The sequence below is a fragment of the Malurus melanocephalus genome, unplaced genomic scaffold (assembly GCF_030028575.1).
Source record: "Malurus melanocephalus ecotype Western Australia unplaced genomic scaffold, MMel_1.1 scaffold_404, whole genome shotgun sequence".
NCBI classification, from domain to species: domain Eukaryota; kingdom Metazoa; phylum Chordata; class Aves; order Passeriformes; family Maluridae; genus Malurus; species Malurus melanocephalus.
The window spans coordinates 461,350-480,723 of record NW_026623636.1 but is presented as its reverse complement, the minus strand read 5'-3'; the positions used below and the strand labels follow the sequence as shown (position 1 = coordinate 480,723).

General features: G+C 40.1%; 1 protein-coding gene across 1 annotated transcript in view; it reads right to left on the bottom strand.

The window, feature by feature from the left end:
• The window catches only part of CLINT1 (clathrin interactor 1), a 45,542-nt gene extending 26,294 nt beyond the window's left edge, over positions 1-19,248 (bottom strand). The window contains exon 1 of the mRNA XM_057379405.1: positions 19,082-19,248. Within this exon, the coding sequence (XP_057235388.1) occupies positions 19,082-19,122 (41 nt within the window). The 5' untranslated portion in view covers positions 19,123-19,248. The remainder of the gene's footprint in view (positions 1-19,081) is intronic.
• Between the last annotated feature and the right edge of the window lie 126 nt (positions 19,249-19,374).

Here is a 19,374-nt window from a genome sequence, read left to right as displayed (position 1 = left end):
TGGATGCAGCATAAAGCATTAGGAAGAGTAAATACTTCAGTGCCCAYGGTCATCCCAAAACATCACACAGGTATTTTCACTTCATGTTCCCTAGTATCTCTTCTATCTTCCACATTTTTTCCATGGTCAGTGGTGTTCTGTTCCCTCACCACCCTGACAATATATTCAAGCACATGAAATCCCAACTCGTAAGGGAATTTTTCAGTTTACAGCCAGATTTTGGGAGCAATGTTCTTTTAAAGGAACCTTTCCCAAGATAATAATTCATCAGGAAAGGAATAGTGTTTGAAAATCTGAAATTYTGAGGTATAGCATCACAAACTCAGCATTTTGTATGAATACTCAAACACCAGCAGTCTCTTATTAAACACACAGAAATCTTTCAACAGCATATGCATAGCAAAGCTGCACTAGAAAATRTAAGTATTACAAGAGAAGAAGGTATTTGTACATTAAAGGTAATTGAAGAATAATAAATATCTATCCATCCATTCAGAATGGAACTTGCTTGAAAACATATTAAGGAATCAGAAAGCCTAACAGATCTTWGCCAATGTTTCTGCACAAATGTAARAGCCTTGAATATGCCCTGGGGCRAGAGTCAGAGCACTCCATTAAAAGCACCGTAAGGATTAGAGCTGCTATTGATGTGGGTGGTGTCACCGAGGACACAAGTACAACYCTGGACATCAGATCCACAGAAGATTTGTGAAATGCCAGGTCTAATCTCATGACAACTAAAATAACCAGGAGAGGGGACATTACAACAGTTTCTTTATAGTGATGATAAAGGTATTGGATTGGACAGGGTGAGCCTAATTAGAAACACTTCTCAAGCCTCTGGGAAGCTGCCCACTGTGCTAAGGGACTTGGCAGCAGGAACAAGAAACCTGGCTACCCAGTTAAATTTTTTTCAATGTATATTTCAAACCAATTACAATATCATGTATACATGRGACTCCTATGTGCATAATATTATACCTTTAACTATTACTCCAAGGACACCACGGGATTATGCACCTTCTGTTTTCCTTTTTTTAATTTTACAACTGGGAACACTAAAATACTAAAAGCTGAGATGAGAAACTTTGTACATTTTACCACCATTAACAGTTTTCAATGACACACCATGCTGCAAATATCTGTTTACGGACTAAGTACAGAAAGAAAAAAAATCAAGTTTTACTAACATGTATGTATCATACATGCAGTATGAACAGTTTGACTGCTATTCAAACATACAGCAATGCTGAATATTTTTTTTTAGTCTGTTAGAGCAGATAGGGTCTGGATAAGCAGAGGACAAGACAAGCTCTGTTAGTGCACAGCACTATGAAGTGTGGTGCCRAAGTCTCACAAGAAGCAAATATTTTAACCTTTTGTTATTTAATGAGCCAAAACATGATTTTCCCTTTTGAGTAACATATTCAACATTATCCTTTCAATAGGCAGTCTCACATATTAATACTTTAATTTTGTTAGAAGTTTCCTTATTTTTAGAAAGTCATCTCTGTGTATCCCGTGACTTTCACAGTGAATAAAGGCAAAGCACRCTTTAAATTTGCTCATGGCAGAACAGATGTTACCGACTCTGAATAAAACCCCATCACCTTTGTGACATAGCAAAGCAGACTGTTAATAGTAACAGTGCTTGCATTCCACATGGACAAACCCACTAAGGAAACACTTGCACAGMTCTGTGCTAGCGTTTCTTGGATTTAAAATGGAATAGATTGCATTATCCAACTAGAAAGATTCATAACAGCATAAAATAGTRTAAGAAAACATTAAATTACAGCATAAAGAAAGTTTGCTTGAACTGAATAAGGAAGAGCATATGCACATGGTTCATTTATTCACCTTTCTTATCTCCATCTAAACATGCCCACTATTTTTATGGAAAGGCACACAGATGACAACTGGAGTGCTTTCTCTCAGGGATGGTGTGYTATCAGCACGGTGGTAGCTCCAAGTAAAGCTCTGAACAGCAGCAGTAACTCACACTTGCAGGCTGAGCTCCCTCCCTGCCCCTGCAGCTCCAGCACCCCCTTTGCCTGTAGTGATTCTCTCCCTACAGCTCGCCTGAGAAGCTGCAGTCACCCACCAAAGCAAGACAGGGACCCACGAGCCACTGCTCATATGATCCACAGTGCATGTTTTAAGAATAGCATCCAAACACAACAGTAACAATTTGTGCTCAGCTTTCCTAAAAATGGAAAAAATCAGTAGAGGGGCTGACAAGGCAAAATGACACTACTGTATAATGTAGAGTTGCTCCTAGACATTTGAGATTGTAGCTGTGTTTGCTTTTTAAATGAGAGTGAAGGATTGAATGCGGTATATAATGAGCCATTCAACATCTGGAGAAGAGACCAGGCCGACCCTGGCAACATTTTTCTCAATACAGTTATCTAGAAGACCCCCACCCCCAGACACACACATTTAAGACGAAGCCCTCAGAGAGGAGTGAACACCATCTCATCATCACCATTCAAYTCCTATGAGTCATGCATCTGAACTATTTTTAGTATCTAGATTAAAAGGTTCCTGTAAAGGAGAGGTGGAAGTAGAGGGACAGCTTTCTGAGAATGCAAAKAAGTTGCTTTAATATTAAATGATCCCTTTTAAATTGTGTGCAGAAGTTAGTTTCAACTACTGAGAACACASAGTAAATAAAATAGCTACACAACTTCCCTGAGTACAGAATACATCTCCCCCACTCCTAGGTGCGGGATTCTTGGCATTTATGAAACTGTTARTTAGTTTCCAGAAACACTTTTGCCAATTAAAAAAATCATTTAATACTTATCCATCTGGGCATGAAATACTTTCAACAGAGCATTTGAATTTGTGAGCTAAAAAAGAACTGATCTTGATCCACACAGTGCCACCTCCCAAACCACCAGAGGCCAGGACACAGAGCAAAAGCACCCCATAATCAGGTGTAGCAACTATTAACTCCACTTATTTCTGTGAGCATTCCTGCCTTCAGGCTTTGAAGGGTTTCAGATGATCACTGGTCCAAACTTGTGTTTCAAGAAACGGAAAGGATTTKAATACAAAGTGAAACAGAAAAATGCATTTCAGGACAAGATTTCAGTACCCTATGATACTCTGCCACTCAGCATCTCAAAAAGCTCAGTGGGCCGACTGGTTTGCAGGCAGAGGACATAATTTATCTACCTGTTATCCCAAACAATACAATGGATATTCAGGAATCTGTGTACCTAATGCTATTAACAATTATTCAAAGAAGACATTAATTGCTTTCCAAATAAAGATGATGCTGTTCTTCCCTTCAGTGAACTTATTCACTCTCAGGCAGCCTCTCTCTTCTTGCTGGGTGAAGACAAACTAACTAAAAAAAAATGTAACCAACTTAATGCATTTTCATTTTGCTCCTGTCAGTAATGTCACTTTTGTTATAAAACATGCAGCTTAGATTTAGAGCCTTACAGATAAAACATATGGATACCAAATAGGAAGCCAGCAGTCCACATTCAATGAAGAAACAGATGGGGACCCATCTGCCAAAATGCCTGGTGAAATACCTCAGGTTAYAGAGAGGTAACAGCACAACATTAGTGATACTTGACCGTTTGAAGTTATTTTTCAGCCACTCCTCAGAACCATTACAAATGTGACACCAGTCAATTTAGTCCATGAATACCAGGTATTATTCCAGACCTATGCAAGGAGCAGTCATACTCCTGACCAATGACACAATCTTCATTATGTACCGTAGGATCTGAAATACATTTTCAGCTTTTCAAGTTCAGTTTCATAATTTATGTGGCAGATGTGCAAGGCAAACTTCACAGAAAGAGATAAGCCAAGAAAAACATCCTGATGGCCACAAATGAATTACAACTTGTGGGAGGAAGGAACTATAAAGCTATTTCCTGTGCCTTATAACTTCTAATCACAAAAGACTACCAAGTAAACAAGATAGCCCAAAATTCACCACACACACTGTCAAAAAGAACAGTGACTTTAAGAATTAAAGTGTAGTCTGTTAAAGAACTTGGATCTCTCACTTACAGAAACTACCACTGCACCTTACTGAAGTTTTCCCTTTCAAAGTTTCCCCCTCTCAGAAGTTCCACAGTTGCAGAATACTATATCCTAAATGGTTTWGTAATTGCTTGCTAGAGCTGAATTATTTTTTGCAGATGTTGGGAACACGAAGCATGGGAACAYGGCAGTTTTAAAGCATATTTGTGCAAGGAACGAACACTTCCTCCCCCACTTGATTTAAGACTGCTTTCACCTCTCCTACTGCAGTATGTCAGTGTTAATACTTTCATACTCTTATATAAAACAATCCCTTGTGGTTCACCTACAGATACATGGCTGCTTTATGTATCTCAATATGTGRTAATAAACACCTTCTCTRGCTCATCAAAGATTTTGCCATGCTRATACTATTGACAGTGGGTTTGTACCACCTCTATACAAAGTGTTTCTTCATTTAAAGAGACCCATATCTGTATTTCCCSATTTTTCATRGGAAGTTTTCATTTCAAACACCCACTCTCACATTCTTCAGTTACCATACCCTAAACTTCACTCATTATTGACTATCTTCCCTTCAAATGCACATTGCTGCAGTTCCATTTTTAAAGGCTTAATAGTGTGTCATTTTAGTATATTTGATCCAAAAAGCATTCTTTAAGGGGTGACTTAAAAAATTAAATGCTATACTCCACCAAGCAGAATGAATCAAAATATTTCCTTTTAACTTACATAGTAGGAATAACATAATAGTATTTCTACTGGTTTTCAATATTAGTTTTTAGGTCACATTTTTAGTTGAAATTAGAGGGCAATTACASCTAAAGCATTCTTGGGACACATTCAATTAAATTTAAGCATGAAAACCAATTTCACAAACAAGTGGAAAAAAGCTGCCATGGAGGCAACACTTGACACTCTGGTGGGACAGTTACACACTAAACAGCAACTCTGGTTTGGATTCAGACATAAAAACGATGCTGCTACTGCCCTGTGCAGGTTTTCAGTCTCCTTGCCTCATGCAAGCTTCCATCTGGCACATCAGATTGGAGTCATTGCTTTGCAGCTCCTATTCCTGTGGATTTAATCTCCTTCAAAGTTCAACACACTGTGGTCATACAACAACAGCTGTATAGTCATAAAAGAAGTGGACTTYTGAAATTCATGCAACCTTTTGTAACTGCACAACTAAAGAGACTTCCAGATGCATGTTGTAATCACATGACTCAAYTTACTATTGCTCAACCCTCACTTATTTTGCTACTCTGCTCCTTTACACTTCCTTTTTTTCTTCTGTAACAAACAAGCTGCAACACTTTTACTTTTTTTTTCTTTAGACTTAACTACATCACCTAAGAGAATTCAAATTGCACTTCAACCTTCAAGAGTCAGCAAGAGCCACAATGGATTTTCCATCACGTGATTTATCTTTAATTTTTCCTTCTTTGTGATCTAATCAGGTAACATGACTTGGACTGGAACAAAGGTCTGACTAAGCAGGACAAAGAATGAGTGAAATCTAATCAAAACCATTTCTGTMGAATGCTTTTTATAGACATAAAATACCAGTGCAAAAATGTCCATTTCAACAGACACTGACAGACAATTACAACATGAAACTGAAATTTAAATACACTTTTTTTGAAAAGAGAGATTGAAGCACTCCTCGCCATAGTTTACACCCTCCAATCAACTGTGTTTCTTTGGACTTCGTTGCATTCATGTAACCTCAAGGGCAGCCTGAAGACAAAAAGCTGGGTTTCATGCATTCATAAGCTGTGGCTTAAGCCCTGTTCCAAATAAGTACCAAGTACTACYTCCTTCCTTTGTATGCACACAGAATTGAGATCACATTCAAGCCCCCAGCTCAAGTATTTTAAGAAATCTTTGATAAAGAGTCACAAGTACTCCCAGTCACTGAGTTTTTAGGATTAGGGCAYAACATTTTAATGCTAAGAAATATTTACAAGAAGGATAAGGTCTTAYCCTTCTTTCAAAACAGTAAACAAAAGGGTTAGAAATTTTCAGAGGACGAGGCAGTTGTAGCTACGCTCAGCATGAGGCAACAGTGAACTTTGAAGCTGTGCAACTTCAACCCACTCATGTACCTCAGATTTCCTATTTCCGACCACAAAAAAATTGAGAAGGACCTTGAATGGAGGCAGAAGATAGGGAGGAAAAAAAAAAAGAAACCAAAACCCCAGCCTCACAGTAAATAGAATACAAACAGTAGGTATGATACCCCAAACCCTCCTGAATGTTCCCTAATGACCTCTGTATTTATGATGTATCTCCTACWACTGACCTTTTCAGAATGTCAGAAGAAGTGGCATTAGTGGTTTAGGATGATCCCCAAAAGGTACCACTGCCTTGATAAACCTCACTCACATCTAAAGCTTCTGCAATTCTGGGCTCTCTGTAACTGCTCACTCACTACTCATGTCAAATGTGTTCACCAAAACACTTCATACCAGGGTTTTCTGACACCATGAAGAGTTTGTAACAGTTCTAAGCTTATGGTAATACACCAACTGGCTAAGGAAACYTCCTCATGTTATATTTGCTTGAAGTGTTCTAGATGAATAGTTAAAGTAATAGACATTATGAGTAAAAGGAGGAGMATTGCCTGGGAGTCAGTACACCTGTGAACAGCACTGATCTATTCAGGGCTACTGATCACAGCGAATTCTAAATAATCCAATAAAGAACTGTTTCAGTTATTTGTCAGCTTACAGAGTATTTGGTGAGGACAGAATGCACATGCAGTAATATGGAGTTYAATATAGCCCAAACCCACACACCCCAATATTAATGGGCCATGCTTAATGATCCTTGTAGTTTCAGCTATCCCTTCACTGCAAGCTGAGTACCATTAAAACATTGCCCTAATTCCAAATTTATTACAAATTAAGCATTACAAACACATGCTTGCTGTTCCACCAGGGAGGGCTGATTAAAGTTTAAACAATGCAGGCACTGAAGCTTTTAACACACAAACTGATCATTCTCTGCTGCCATATCATTCACTTTGGCACTGTGACATCCCACGCACCCCTGTACTTTGCAATATTGACTGTCTTCTGCAATAATTTTTAAGGAATAAACCTGAGYACAGGTGACTCCTCTAAGTCAACAGTAAGCACCTGTTACAAGCTCTTCTCTGATCAGATTCAGGGGCAAAGTACATCTAAGATGAACCAGTCTTTCTGGAGTCCCACTCTGGAAGTGCTATCTTTGTTGCCTCCAGCCTATCTGAGGGCTCTAATTCCTACCAGCTCCTCTCCCTTCAGGCTCAAGGCAGCGAGGGTCAGACAACAGCATCCCAACTGCACGTAAATCATACACACAGAATACATCCAACCTTCCACAACACAAGCTGCTCTCTATCCCTAACACCCAGAATGCCTGTGAAGGGCTTGCAGCCTCCTCCTGCCTTCAGCTGCAGAGCTATGACTGTAGAACTCTCCATTTCATTGGTGTGGCAGCAAAGTATTACCATCACATGACCTAARAAAGCCTAGGTCATGTATCTCATCAACACAAGATAGGTCCAAGTAGCAGGTGAAGCAACTAAACCAGAAAACCTTCAACTGCACTTTCATATGGCATTGTGCCCTGGAAAATGTCCTAAGGCTGAAGCAGAAGCTGAACTGCACTTCTGTGCAGGAGAAAGGAAGAGGAAACAACAGTTTATACAAAGTAATCAAATTGCAGGTTCAAGCAATTGTTTTCCTTCATTTATGCAAATATCTTGCAGTGGAATTGCTAGGCAGGAAGTATTCAGGCAGAGTGAGAAACACTTGAGATCACTACCTTTATCCTGGCTATTATAAAGTGAAGTGTATTATCATTTACTAAGCTTATTGCTAAACTTACAGGAATGAATTCTACAGTTGTTGTGTTTGCAAAAAAACCCCAAAATACACCACCCCACTATCAGATTTCAGACCTTTAATTTCCAGAAAAYAATCCAAATCAAATCAGAAAATGAATACTGATGTCACTACAGAGAAGCTGATCAGCTTCTCAAAATTGGTTCCTTTCATTCTGCTTGTTTGCTATTTGAAGCTAAAAGCAAGAATTATTCCATTATTCTGTGCAGTTACCATACCTGCTACACTCAATAGCTCTACTGCATTTCCTTTCATACCCAATCCAGAAATCCAATCCAGAAGACCATTACTTGTCAAACAAGGAAGATGCTGTCATTAATTAAGAATACATGGAATATGTCTGCAAGAAACTTAGTTCTGCACACAGCCAGAGGAGAGCACACAACTGAGGTCCTTTAAACTTGTCTCACTGTCTTCAAAACTACCATCCCCCTCTTGCCAAGAATAAAGCTATTTGAAATACTAAGCCTTTCCYGTATCTCACCTTGCTAACAAGAAAGAACAAGAAATTCAACATCTTATAATTAAACATCTTATAATTAAACTTTGCAGTCTCACAGCAAGTACTTCATATTTCTTTAGCRTAAGTAGGTTTGTGCAAGGGGAAACTTTTTCAGCATCATAATCTGACAATGTCATATGTTCTATTAACATTATTTCATGAAAATTTTCATGCTGGTATCTCATATTAACTAAAARGTGTAGCTTGGCAAACAAAAACCCCACAAGTTCAGAAACATGCATTTTGACTGTTCTTTAGTGAAATAAGTCTGGTAAATTACACACAAGTTAACTTTCAAAATTCCAAACCATGTTTATTTGTGGAGGATAAYGATGTTTCCTCTCCTTTCATAGGTATCCCTTTGTTAAACTGGTTCCTCCAGGAGATCAAGTAACTCATGTCCTAAAAAGGTAACAGGAGCTGTTTCATTTGCCTCAGAGAGCCAGTTTCTGGTTCCCATCCACACAGAGATGATAATTTCAAATGACACCGTGTATTTGCAACAAACAAATTTCACAATGGCTCAACACAGGCACTATTTATTTATTTACTCASTAATGGTAAGTTTACTGGATTTTTCTGAGCTAATGTTTGCAGCTACAGGAGTTACAGTTACTGTGTAATTAACAAAAAAACAACACTGACAGTCTAAAGGCTGAGACTGCATTTGCCAATTAAGAGTCTATTAGCACTATGTTTTCAAGCTGTCTCAGGAAATTCCTCTGTTTGCTGCACAGAGATAGAATACTGTAATAAAAGTTAACTCATTTAGACAATAAATACCTTTGAACAGAGGGGGTTTTCCCCCCCACTTCTCTTCACATGATCATATAGAAAAACARTTTAAATAATTAAGTAATTGTCAAAACAAGGAATAATTTGAAGTGGCAGCAATCTTTAAGAGATCAGCTCTATTTGTAGATGTAAGTTACAAAGACTAATTTATTTTTCAGAAGATGCATTCACCTACTGCAACTCCAATAAAATTGTCTAAGGTTATCAAAAGCCTTTTTCTTTTCTTCACCTCCAAAGTGGTCTTAGAGAACTCTCAACTGAATAGTCTTGAGAACACAAAACATCCACCTCCAAAAAATCACACAGGGAGGTATTTGTTTACTAAGTATAAAGTAATGTCTTGAGAGGAAACACTGAGCACAGTCTGTAACCTACATTAGGATGATTCTCACCAGCTTGACAGGATGGGGAGAGTAACCACCAAGAAAAACATTTATTGCTCTGACTCAGAATRGAGTAGAGAAAAAATGCCTTCCTAACTCCCGATAGGTCTCATTATTATTACAACAGATTAAAAATAATGCAGGCCAGTCTCATTAAATAAGTTGAATATACACTAATATTTCTAATTGTATCCCAAATGAACCAGTTAATATCTATTAAGCAAGCAGTGCATATTTGACTGGTCAGCACAGGACACATCATTTGGATGAGGGGAGGGAAAAGGACAAGAGCTTTGAGCTGGTTTTCTTATAACTCACAAATACACACTGACAATATTGGTGTTGTCATGGTAGTTTCATTCTTAGTGGGAAACCAAACATTTCTAGAAAGATTTAATCTATTTAAAGTAACAGTCTACATAGAATACCCACTTCACCATTCTGGAATATATCCCATCAGTATTTCTAATAYAATAAACTGCAGAAATTGAATTGAAAGCCTCTGATATAAAGACCTGCTGGATCCTGAGATCAATTCCAGCCTGAATCACTCAAAGTGGCACTGTACAAGACACAAAACTGTATTTCAATTTACATCCTTTCTCAGAAGTTTGTGACCSAAGCATGGAACCAAAATATTGATGCTTACCCTCCCCATCCCCAGTGATACAAACAGAAAGGTTTGTATCTTATAAYGGAAAAAGGCTCCCACAGCTGATCTTCCTGTCCTTTCCYCATCACCACAAGTGTTTGTGGTGCATGAGCAGCTGTTTGCACATGTGGCCAAGTCAGTTAGGAACCCTAAAACCTTGGGGGCTTTTTTTAGCTGTATCAGCAAGAGACCACAAACAAATACTGAACCACACACCAGCAGTACACTGAAACCAAAGACAGGGAATGGCCAGGTATAAAAATGAAACATTCTCTGTTAGTAGAAGAATAATCTTAGAGCCCTTCAACCTGCTTGTGAAATCACATGCTAAGGGTGTGCAAGAACTGCAAGAACTCAACTCGTACTTTGCCCCCAGCCACTTATTCTTACCCAAATACCATTCCTTCTTTTATGCCAGTACAAATATTTGTGTGACCATGGAGTTAACTATACCAGGGAGCCAATCCAGTAGAGAATTAAATTGGCAAAAACAACTGGTTAGTCAGAGATTCTCTCATCAAGCAGAAAGTCTGCAAGTGCCAGCAAAARGGAGAGAAGTGTGCAGGCTGTGGCAGACGGGAGGCTGTGAAACCTCTTTTACCATCAGCCTACGCTTACGCTGACTGTGAAACTACAAACTAACATTTCATGGCTTAGGTTGTGTTTTCTTATTGGTGAAAGTGCTGATGGTGTTTGAGATTTCGGGGCAACTACAAAAGGAGACTCAACCCTGTGTCCAGTGTTCTCCACTTACACCTTTAAGGGCCCCTCTCCCCTCCTATCTCAACACTGGTTCTTCAAATGTGCCACACAGAGTTTAGGGAACTAATCTAACCCAAAACCAGATCTACAAAGTCCTGTTGGGAGAGAAAGAATTTCCAATTAGATCTGTTCCTCTATCCAATTCCTTGCACAGCAACCCAAATACCATCATTACACAGCACACGATGCAAGARTAAGTAATGAATACTCTAACTGTAACTGAAAAAAGAACAATTGCAAATCTGACTGCTTTATTCACTTGCTACATTTCCTAGTAATTCAGCTTTTCATTCACTTGTTCTACATTAGTTTTGCCTTATGAATACAAAAATTCAGATAAGCATTTAAACAAAGTCTTTGAAACAGCCAACTTTCAACATGAAGTTATGCTATTGTACATCTTTATATCACTAAAAACCCACTAAGGGAACAGCTGTTCTCAAGGAGTTTCAATTTCCTGACTCTCTTCGTTAAATACTGCCTCAATTGAAGCTCAGAATACACAGTGGTAATTGGGAAGCCAAAGTTCCTCATCAAGCACATGCCAGCAAAATGTTTGAGACATACTTGAAGTAACAGGTCAGTCACACTCTTTATGCTGGATATGAGTTCAAATTGGAATTCTTATAATTATGACTTTGGACAAGCTGTACCCAAACTTCCGAATAACTCAATGAGAGAAATTCCAAAAGTTTCAAAATGCAGCACACAAGTCTCAACCATTACATTACAGTCATTCTCCAATGGCTCATCTTTGTTTTTAGAAAAAAGWTCTCATTTTCACATAAATACAGAAATTAATGTAACACTTGAAGTGAACTGCGACAGATATAAAAGAATCAGATCAGAATTCCAAGACTGTATTTTAGGACAACTGCAACACAGTTGCACACTGAAATTGCAAAGCCTGAGGAGAGAAAGCAATAGTGTGTCCAACACTTGCCCAATGCTCTGCAAGTAATTATACCTTGTATATGAAACAATTATGCAAAACAGCTAATATTTTGCAATACCCTAACTGGCAACACAACCAAGAGGAATTAGCATAGAATTGAACTAAGCACCTTGATCCTTTTCACCACAGCTGCACACAGTGATGCAGGTAAGGCTCTTATCTTTGACCAGGAACACAGTCCTGCTTGGCAAGGACATGCAAAGCTCTGCTGTAACACAGAAGCTGTCACACATACATCACTTMGATTCCCTGAAAACAGATGAAGCCAACACCTTAGCTAGCCTTACACAATATAATACAAACCATTATAAGCCTTACACACAACACAAATTTCTGTCATCTTCCAGAGGGTGTAAAATGTCAATAACACATTTGAAAGAGCACCAACAAAAGCACCGCTTAAGACTGTGTTCATKAAACTTTTGTGTTTGGCCACAACTACCTTATGCCAACTCTTAATAAATACATCAGCCTGTCACATTTGCCTATTTGACAGATTACTCCAGCAGCTGAGTATTCAAACTAGAGAACACCGTATCTACATACGTGAGATAACAGTGYAATACTTTCACAGATGCTTATCTCCCATACTAAATTACATGGCCCAAAGACYAAAACCCTTTCTATACGTTGTTAATATCAGCAGCTTTCTGGAAATGTTTTAAGGGAAGAAGGAAAGTCCTAAAAAGTAACTTGCTGTTACAAATGCTTGGCAGACACAGCCATGCCTGGCTGAAAAGCCAAATGCTATGTTCAAACCCAGCCTTCCTCTGTATTTCCAAGACTTTATTCTTTCTCTCAGCTCTCTGGTAACCAGGCAGAGGACAAGCCCTAATAAGGCTGAAGATAATCATCATCATCTTTCTTGTAATAATAATAACACAATATGCTGTTCTTAAAGCCATTCKCAGCAGGACACCTCTTTAGCAGCAATAGGAGGATAACTCATGCRGAGAGGGTTAACTGTCCCTTACAGAAAACTATGGAAGTGGTTATTGCTCCAAAGATCTTGCTTATGCAAACCAAAATAAATCTTAAATATAAAGAAAACTAAATGATCCTGGAACTGAAGCAAAGGAGTTTACAGGAGATTCAGACAGCAATGGACAAATGTTAGACAGTCACTTATTCTTTTGTTGGATGTATTATATGATGGATCATTTACAATACCTGCTATTACTGAACCAGCAAACAGCATTTCATTACAGAGCTCAATATCTGGGTGGACAAACCCATGAACCACAAGAAAATCGCCTGTAAATATGAACAATTACAGGCACATTAAAACGAAAAAGCAGTTTGACTGGAGGACTGAAAACCCTCAGCTAAGGATACATCAGATCCTGCCTATGTGCTGGGCAACTGTGAGCATTCTACAGGCAAAGAGCAACCAAAAGTCAACTGTAAGGTCTGTAATTGCAGGGTAAATGACTGGTGTGCATTAATCACATTAGTGTCTTGCAGACAGAGCATGAGGTAGCAGACAACAAATGAGACTGAAAGTCAAGGAATCTAGAGTTTTAACTGTTACCAATGTGACATGGTTTACTCAACAGTTATCTTATTAGCTTCCCTCATCTGTGATGTGGGAGTGAAGTGCAAGATCTCATTTACAGGCTTTAGGCCACATCAGTGAGAAACTGAAATGACAATCAGAGCAATAATTCACTCTATTTTACCAGTAATTTACCCTCCTCTTCACAGGCTGTACAATTAGAAGCACTAAAGGAAACATGCTGTTTATTAACCAGAACTTCTCCCCTGCCTAGTTCTAGCTCATGACAACAGCTCTTTTAATCCTTCCTCTACCACAAACACTGAAAATCCTTTCTCTTTGCACAGATAAAGCATCAGAATAAATAAGAGGACCCAAGAGCCTACCTSTACAAATAAATTTTAAGGTGTTATAATGCTTCTCTATTACAATCAGTTCTAAACAAGACTATTTGCTTTCCATTTAAAAAKAAATTAAACTATTACATACTGGGGCAATTCATCAAGCTTGTGAAGTGTATGGAAACAGTTCTGYAACGCTTCACCTCCCACTCTGCAACATAAGAGAGTGCAAACACATTCCTGCTGGGCCACCAGAAAGGTGTGGCTAAGAGCAGTACTAGCAAAGCAGGGAGGGCTCAGGTGGGCAAAACTGAACAGGAAGGAGTATGGAGGAAACAAGAGGACGGCAGCTATCATATTCCTATTACTGGAAAGAAATTTACAGGCTCTCACCACTTATTTTTCAGTAAAACGAAGTGACAACTACCCCACTCAACCCATGCAAATGAACACCTGGATAATCCTGCCCTAACTACATTCAGATCTGTCACCTTCTTCCCATTTTTCATGAGAAAGTTTCTTATCCTTTGATGTGTGGAAAGGTGCTTCAAAGGAGCTCTTTCACATTAAGGTCATGCATGTRGAAGATCACAAAAGCTAAGAATGACAATGGAATTTTAAAGAAAGTGGCTGTAAAGTCTCATCAGACTGTTACACAGGCAGCAATCTRACCTTAGTTGGTCCAAAGGTTTTCCAGCCTGCTTACTGCATGTCCTACATGTCTGTGATAGAATCTAGTCAGAAAAAATGTCAACATGACATATTAAAAGAGAAATTATTGCAATGGTGAGTCCAACTAGTTTGCTAACTGTGTACATACAAACATTGTATTCTGACTCTGATTTGAGCTGAACCCTCTCATGCAGGTTAATAACATGCAGGATCCTTTCAGTACAATACAAATCAGCAGTTTCTGCTTCCAGAAGAGGAAATTCAACAGATCTAAAAGAAATGATGGCCTGGCTTTTGAACTTGGCCACTAGGCCAAAYTGATACCTTCAAGCTTCTGCCAAGTTAAAACCTTTTTTAACAGGGTTTCTTGATATTCCCTGTTTTCTTTTGAAAAAGCCATGGGGTTTTCTTTGTAGAACTCACCTAGAAATCTCACAGGGAACACAAAGCACAAAATGTACTTGTCCAATAAGGCTTAAAAGTGAAGTTACTGAGTTGTATAACACTCTGTATTTCCACAACCAGGACTCCTGAACGAACTCTCAGTGACTACAATACCTTTTGCCAGTTCTGTTATCATACATGGGGAGAAACTTGATCAAGGCCCTTGGTGATTTGAATATCAAAGTACAGATACGCCTATACCAATAAAAATATGACCTTTCTTGTACACTGCTTCTACACAGTGCCAGGCAGCCTGCAGATCCTTAGTCTCATGCAGCTCACAAGCAGTAAGTGCAACACTTRGCCTCAAGTTTCATCACAACTACAGGATTGTTTCAGAGCAGGCATGGGGTAACCTGAACCCTCTACCATGGGTGCCACAGAATATCTGGGACCGCTCTCACCAGAGCATCCAGAGACAAAGCTGCAGATCCCATGCTGCAGCAGAGCAGTGGAGACCAGAATCCTTCCCACCTGCCAAATGTTCCTGGAGCTCACACTCCCACCAGTCAGCTCGAGTACCAGCCATGTGCCTCTGCGCTTTGTCACAAGAACTGGCCACCTCCTGCCTGGAATGCTGAGGCAACACAGTTACACTGCAGCCCTCACCTAAGCCTATGACAAAAGAGAATCGAACAAGAAATCTCTTACATTSCCTCAGGAGTGACTCAGAAGTGCCACCTGACTCACCAACTTTGCACCAAGCACCACCCTGGCCCTGAGCCATCAGAAACCTCGGCCATTTAAACAGAGGTTACTGTCCTAGAGCCAGAAMGCTGAACACAGAGGGCTGCATTTATTTCCCAGTTTAGTTTACTTTTCAATTCAGTTTTGAATTGCTGGGGGAAAAAAACCCATACAAGTGAACATTGAACAAAGTGAAAAGCTGCCTTCTTAAGACAATTTATTCACATACTAATGTGAAACGGAATTTACTCCAGAAGAAATAAGAATATGTAGACCTGCACCTTCTAAACTACAAATTAACAAGAAACTCAGTGTAATTTCACACAATTGAAGAACTCTGGAACACACTTCAATACCCATTAAGAAAGTAGAGGGTGGAAGAATTTTGACAGTTATTTTGAAAGAATAAACCATATGACAAGCAGATTTTACTAGGTACAGGCAGGTTCTACTAATTATTTGATTTAAACTGCAAACTTATTCACAATGCCCAGGCAGAAACAAGGTATTACTGCTCAGTCAAAACTAATCAGGGTACATAATATTTAACAATCTTCCCTCTAAGCTTCAAATATAATAGGACTGCCACTCAGTATCTAAAATAACTGTCTCATACACAACAGGATGCAGATCCATACTTGGAGTTGCTACAAAATGCTACCATAAAAATAAGAGGTGACCATAGTGTGGAGAGAATTATGAAGCAGAATTTACCTGATGAACTTCACTGCCCAATTACAACCACACTGAAGAAACATAAACACCAAATACTTCAAAAATACTAAATACAAGTTCAAATTTCTCATATATATTTTGCAGTTGCTAACTTATTTTTTGGTTCTGAGACTTCGATGGTTACAATTTTTTCTTGGATTTTTGCTTTTAAAGTAACCCACAGCTATTTATCACCATTTACTGAACTTTCACATAACAAAATAGCTGAGAATTGTTTAAGAAAAGTCCTCCATGTTAAAATATCTGACCTAAGCAAGCTCTCAGCCACCAAAGCACAAWTAAGGATAAAAAAATAAACCCCACATGAGTAAACTGAAACTCTAAGATAAGYATCAGCTGAATATGGAACCAAGATGCAGAGCTCAAAACCACTATCAAAGCTATCAAAGTTTGAACTAGGAAGATTTCAAGCTATTTGCACATCTTCAAAATCCTCATACAATCATATCCCTTTTTTAGGGAAAGAAAGGCAGTTCCTTGCTAAAGTTCAGTATGCTGCTGCCACAACATCAGCTGTTATTTATGAGGCAGATTATATCATTTTGCTTCCTCTGCAGAGAATTTTGTAAGTCATGGACATAAGACAGAAGACATTATGATAAATCTGCACCACACACAATGGGACTATTGATCCTGACGTCTCTAAATACTATTTACTCTGCAGGCTCCACTTTCTTCCTGCCCCTCCTCCCATTTTTCTTTTAATAAACAATCTGCTTTATTTGGATAATGTCATTCCCAGAAACTGAAGTTTATACAAAAAAACATTTTTTATTATTTGAAATGTTTACTTCTTGCACCTGTTCTAGAAACATAATGTCTTTTCCAATCCAGGTTCTGATGTGCTGTTTGACTTAATAATTTGTATCTTTAGAAGTAAATATTTTTAAAACAATGACAGTATTATTATGTGACAGTGATCATTAAACCTAAACAAAAAAAGCACACAAGTAAAACTCAGACAAACTTGATTTCCCTGAAAGGTCTGGAACTCAAGTCAGGCCTATTAAGGTTGTACACCTAAATACCTCATTTGTCACATTATTAAAATGACTTTAGCCAGAGCTAACTTTGTATACAAGCTGTAAAAAAGTAAATGACCTCCTCAGGACAAGGATTATTCACAGTGGTTTTTAAATRTCATGCAATTCTTTGCCAAGAAAAATCTTAGTCCAGTATATAGCACCATAAGGAAGACTGTTGATTATCATGAATAAGCTGACAATTCTCTTAAGTTTGCCATCTTTAAGCCTATATATCAAGCAGGCCATTTTAAAAACTGTTTGGAGAAACAAAAATTTTAGGAAAGTTTAAAACGGAACCTCATTTTTGAAAGACTTCTGACTTCTAAGGCCCGTAGCAACCATTTGTCATTAATACTATCTGGTATATACCAATCTACCAGCCAGTTATTCCTCTAAGCACTCCACAATTCATACAACCACAGAATGGTGTGGAYTRGAAAGTAACTTTAAGCATCATCTAGGCCAACCCCCTGCCATAAGCACGGACATCTTCAACCAGATCACAGAAACGCTGATGTTGGAAGGGACCTCTGGAAATCATCCAGTCCAAGTTCCTGCTAAAGCAGGTTCACCTGGAGCAGGTTGCACAGGATCATATMAAGCCACGTTTTGARTATCYCCAGAGAAGGAGRCTCCACAACCTCTCTGGGCAGCCTGKTCCAAYACTCTGTCACCCTGAAAGTGAAGATGCTTTTCTTCATATTCAGACAGAGCTTCTGTGTGTCAGTTGGTGTCAATTGCCCCTTGTCCTGTCACTGGGCACCACTGAAAAGAGTGATGGAGAAGTGCTCCAAGTTTCCCCCGAAAGATTTAAYATTTGAGGAAGCAAAACAAACTTTGCTAAGTTCTCCACCATATCAAATTTTTCTCATGCCAAAAATAAAGGGAGTGGCTGACACACGTAATAACGTCATGCTTTCAATCTGCAACACAGTGATCACGACAACCAAGTCCATAGACAAGTTTTCAGTGGGAGGAGGCTCTATTCAAGGAAACAAACTTGTAAATATCTGAGYTATTTAAACATGTAAGGGGTGCGAATGAGCATTTCAGTCCTCTACCATGCTCCACCTCTGAAAGGCCCGGGGTGGCGTGTCAATGGCAATTRCAGCAAGCAACCTGTCCTTAGGGAAGAGGCAAACACTTCATAGAGCATGTGGTGACTTTGGAAGCTCTCTGAAAAGGTCCAGGTGGTTCTTTAYTGCCCTCCTGCTTTGACTGACTTATCTGTTCCCCTCTCAAGAGCCTAAGGGCCATGTTGGGACCCGATCCGGCAGAGACACATTCCAAGGGCTCATACACCAAAATGAGCCCACACAACCTGGGACCCTGGCAGAGGAGCGGGCACCCAAAGCAGAAGTGCTGATCACCAACAGCTGGAAGGGCCCAAATGCGCCCAAAAGGGGCGGAAAAGCAGCCAGCCATAATGAARAGGCCACAGACTACCTGAAATGAAACTCCTGAGTGCCTGCAGCCCCGGAGGGGCCACAAAGCCCCGCCGGGAGGACGCTCAGGGACCACCCAGGGCAGTCACCGGGAGTCGGCAACGGAGGCAGGAAGGGACATCGGGGCCAGGGTCAGCCGGGACCAGAGGGGGTGTGAGGCCGCCACCTCAGCAGGGGAGGGGCCGCGGCCATGTTGGGGGGGGCGGGGGGGAGCGCGGGCCCGGCTGAGGGGCCACGGCCGAGCCGCCCCCGGCCCCCCGAGCGCGCCCCGCCGTACTCACGCCTTGTCCACCAGCTCCCGCACTTTCCACATGTTCAGCATGGCGCCGACCGCCCGGAGACCTGCCCGGCCCCGCTCCCTCCGCCGCCGGCCCCAGGAGGCCCCGCTCGCCGCACTCCGGCCGCCGCCGCCTCCGCCGAGCCAGGGACGCGGCGCCTCTCCCGGAAATGAAGGGTCTGGCGGCAGCGCGGGCTGCTGGGAGATGGAGTCCCGGGGTGGGGGCACAGGCGTGGATTCTGCGGGGAGCCGCGGGGGCTGCTGGGAGTGGTAGTTCAAGGCTGCGCGCGCGGGGCC